The sequence below is a fragment of the Octopus bimaculoides genome, chromosome 11 (assembly GCF_001194135.2).
Source record: "Octopus bimaculoides isolate UCB-OBI-ISO-001 chromosome 11, ASM119413v2, whole genome shotgun sequence".
NCBI lineage: Eukaryota > Metazoa > Mollusca > Cephalopoda > Octopoda > Octopodidae > Octopus > Octopus bimaculoides.
This window is the reverse complement of record NC_068991.1, coordinates 50366580-50368074: the sequence shown is the minus strand read 5'-3', so window position 1 is coordinate 50368074 and position 1495 is coordinate 50366580. Positions and strand designations below refer to the sequence as shown.

Below are 1495 nucleotides of genomic sequence, written 5' to 3'. Positions count from 1 at the left end.
ACAGAAATACGACAACTTTAACATGGAATAACTTATGGATTTCTTTTTTTTTAAAGAAGACTAAGAGAAAAAGATGTTTTATATGACACATTCTACCAGTGTTCCAAGTTTCAAAGTGTTTCGTTAATGAAAAATGTGGCCCCCGTTTTAAAAAAGATCCGAACTTTTAAACTCAAACCAAACAAAAACGACTATTTTTGGTTTCAAGACGAAAGGTGTTCTTCCATCATGATAATGCTCGGCCACATACAACGAGGATGACATTCCAAAGGCTGGAACAGTTTGAATGGGAAACAATGCTCCACCCACCATATTTGCCGGATATTGCCCCATCTGATTATCATTTATTCCACAGTCTTCAAAATCATTTGGACGGAAAAAATATGAATTCTGTAGACGAGGTTAGAATAGCAGTGGAGGAGTATTTTTCGTCACGGACAAGTGAATTATGGAAGAGGGGCCTTGCAAGTCTATCAGATAAATTGTAGAGCATTATAGAAAACGAAGGAGAGTATATTTTAGATTAAAAAAGCATTTTGTTTATCTTAATTCTGAAAGATAAAAAAGTATAAAAAACTGCATTATTTATGGGATGACCGTATATATACAGGGTGGTCCAAAAGTAGGTTTACAGTTACTACGTAGGCACTTTGAGTTTCTTTTAAAACATTTTATTACATTTAAATTTCTGTCTTACAAACTGAAAAAGGAACTTGAGAAAATTAACTAAATTAGCATAGAATAGTGGTTTCATATTTTTTTATAATTAAGATCTCAACTGTTAATATATGAATGCGAAAGAGAGAGTTGACTAACTGTAAACCTACTTTTGGGCCACCCTGTATACATACACACACAAACACATACAGTACAAATTGATTAAAACTTTCAGATAATCTTTCATGGTTACTGTGTTGTATTATTGAAATACTACATACTCACTGAATGATAATCGAGCTATTGATCCCATCATATCGAATTAGACAGGGGAAACAATGTTTTCTTTAGCGCATGAATGACAAAGTTCAACCGGTGTTGATCTAATTTAATCTCCTTTCAAGTTGTAGAAACGGGCACCTAAGTAATACTTTCACATTGAGGGCTGCAGTAAACAATGAAGCTTATGAATGGTGGCACAAACTGCTACATATACTAGCCAAATCGTCTTCTTATTATCCCCTACAGTTCTATACAAAGAAAAAGACACATTAGCTACTGTAGCCATAGACATGTTCTATACCTGAACATGGCTGGAAATTTCATAGCTCTTCTTGGCCTCCGTAACAACCTTCCCGGCTGAGAATATCCCACACTTATGACATTAACGATGTATTTAATATTTAACACTAGAAGGACCAGAATTTTCACTCACCTTTAAGAACCAGAATGCATCAATTGACTCAAAGGTGTTTTTCAATTTGAAAAGGTAAAAAAAAAACAAAACAAAAAAATAAAGAAAAGTGGGAGTAGAAAACCTTTATTAAATGAATAAAGA

At 33.6% G+C, this 1495-nt stretch overlaps 1 protein-coding gene across 2 annotated transcripts in view; it reads right to left on the bottom strand.

The window, feature by feature from the left end:
- The window catches only part of LOC106873915 (delta(3,5)-Delta(2,4)-dienoyl-CoA isomerase, mitochondrial), a 24002-nt gene extending 22912 nt beyond the window's left edge, over positions 1–1090 (bottom strand). The window contains exon 1 of one of the 2 annotated variants that reach the window (XM_014921448.2): positions 943–1090. In XM_014921448.2, the coding sequence (XP_014776934.1) occupies positions 943–973 (31 nt within the window). In that variant the 5' untranslated portion in view covers positions 974–1090. Of the gene's footprint in view, positions 1–938 lie in introns of both variants that reach the window. The other variant, XM_014921449.2, reaches the window with a different exon arrangement.
- Positions 1091–1495: the final 405 nt, after the last annotated feature.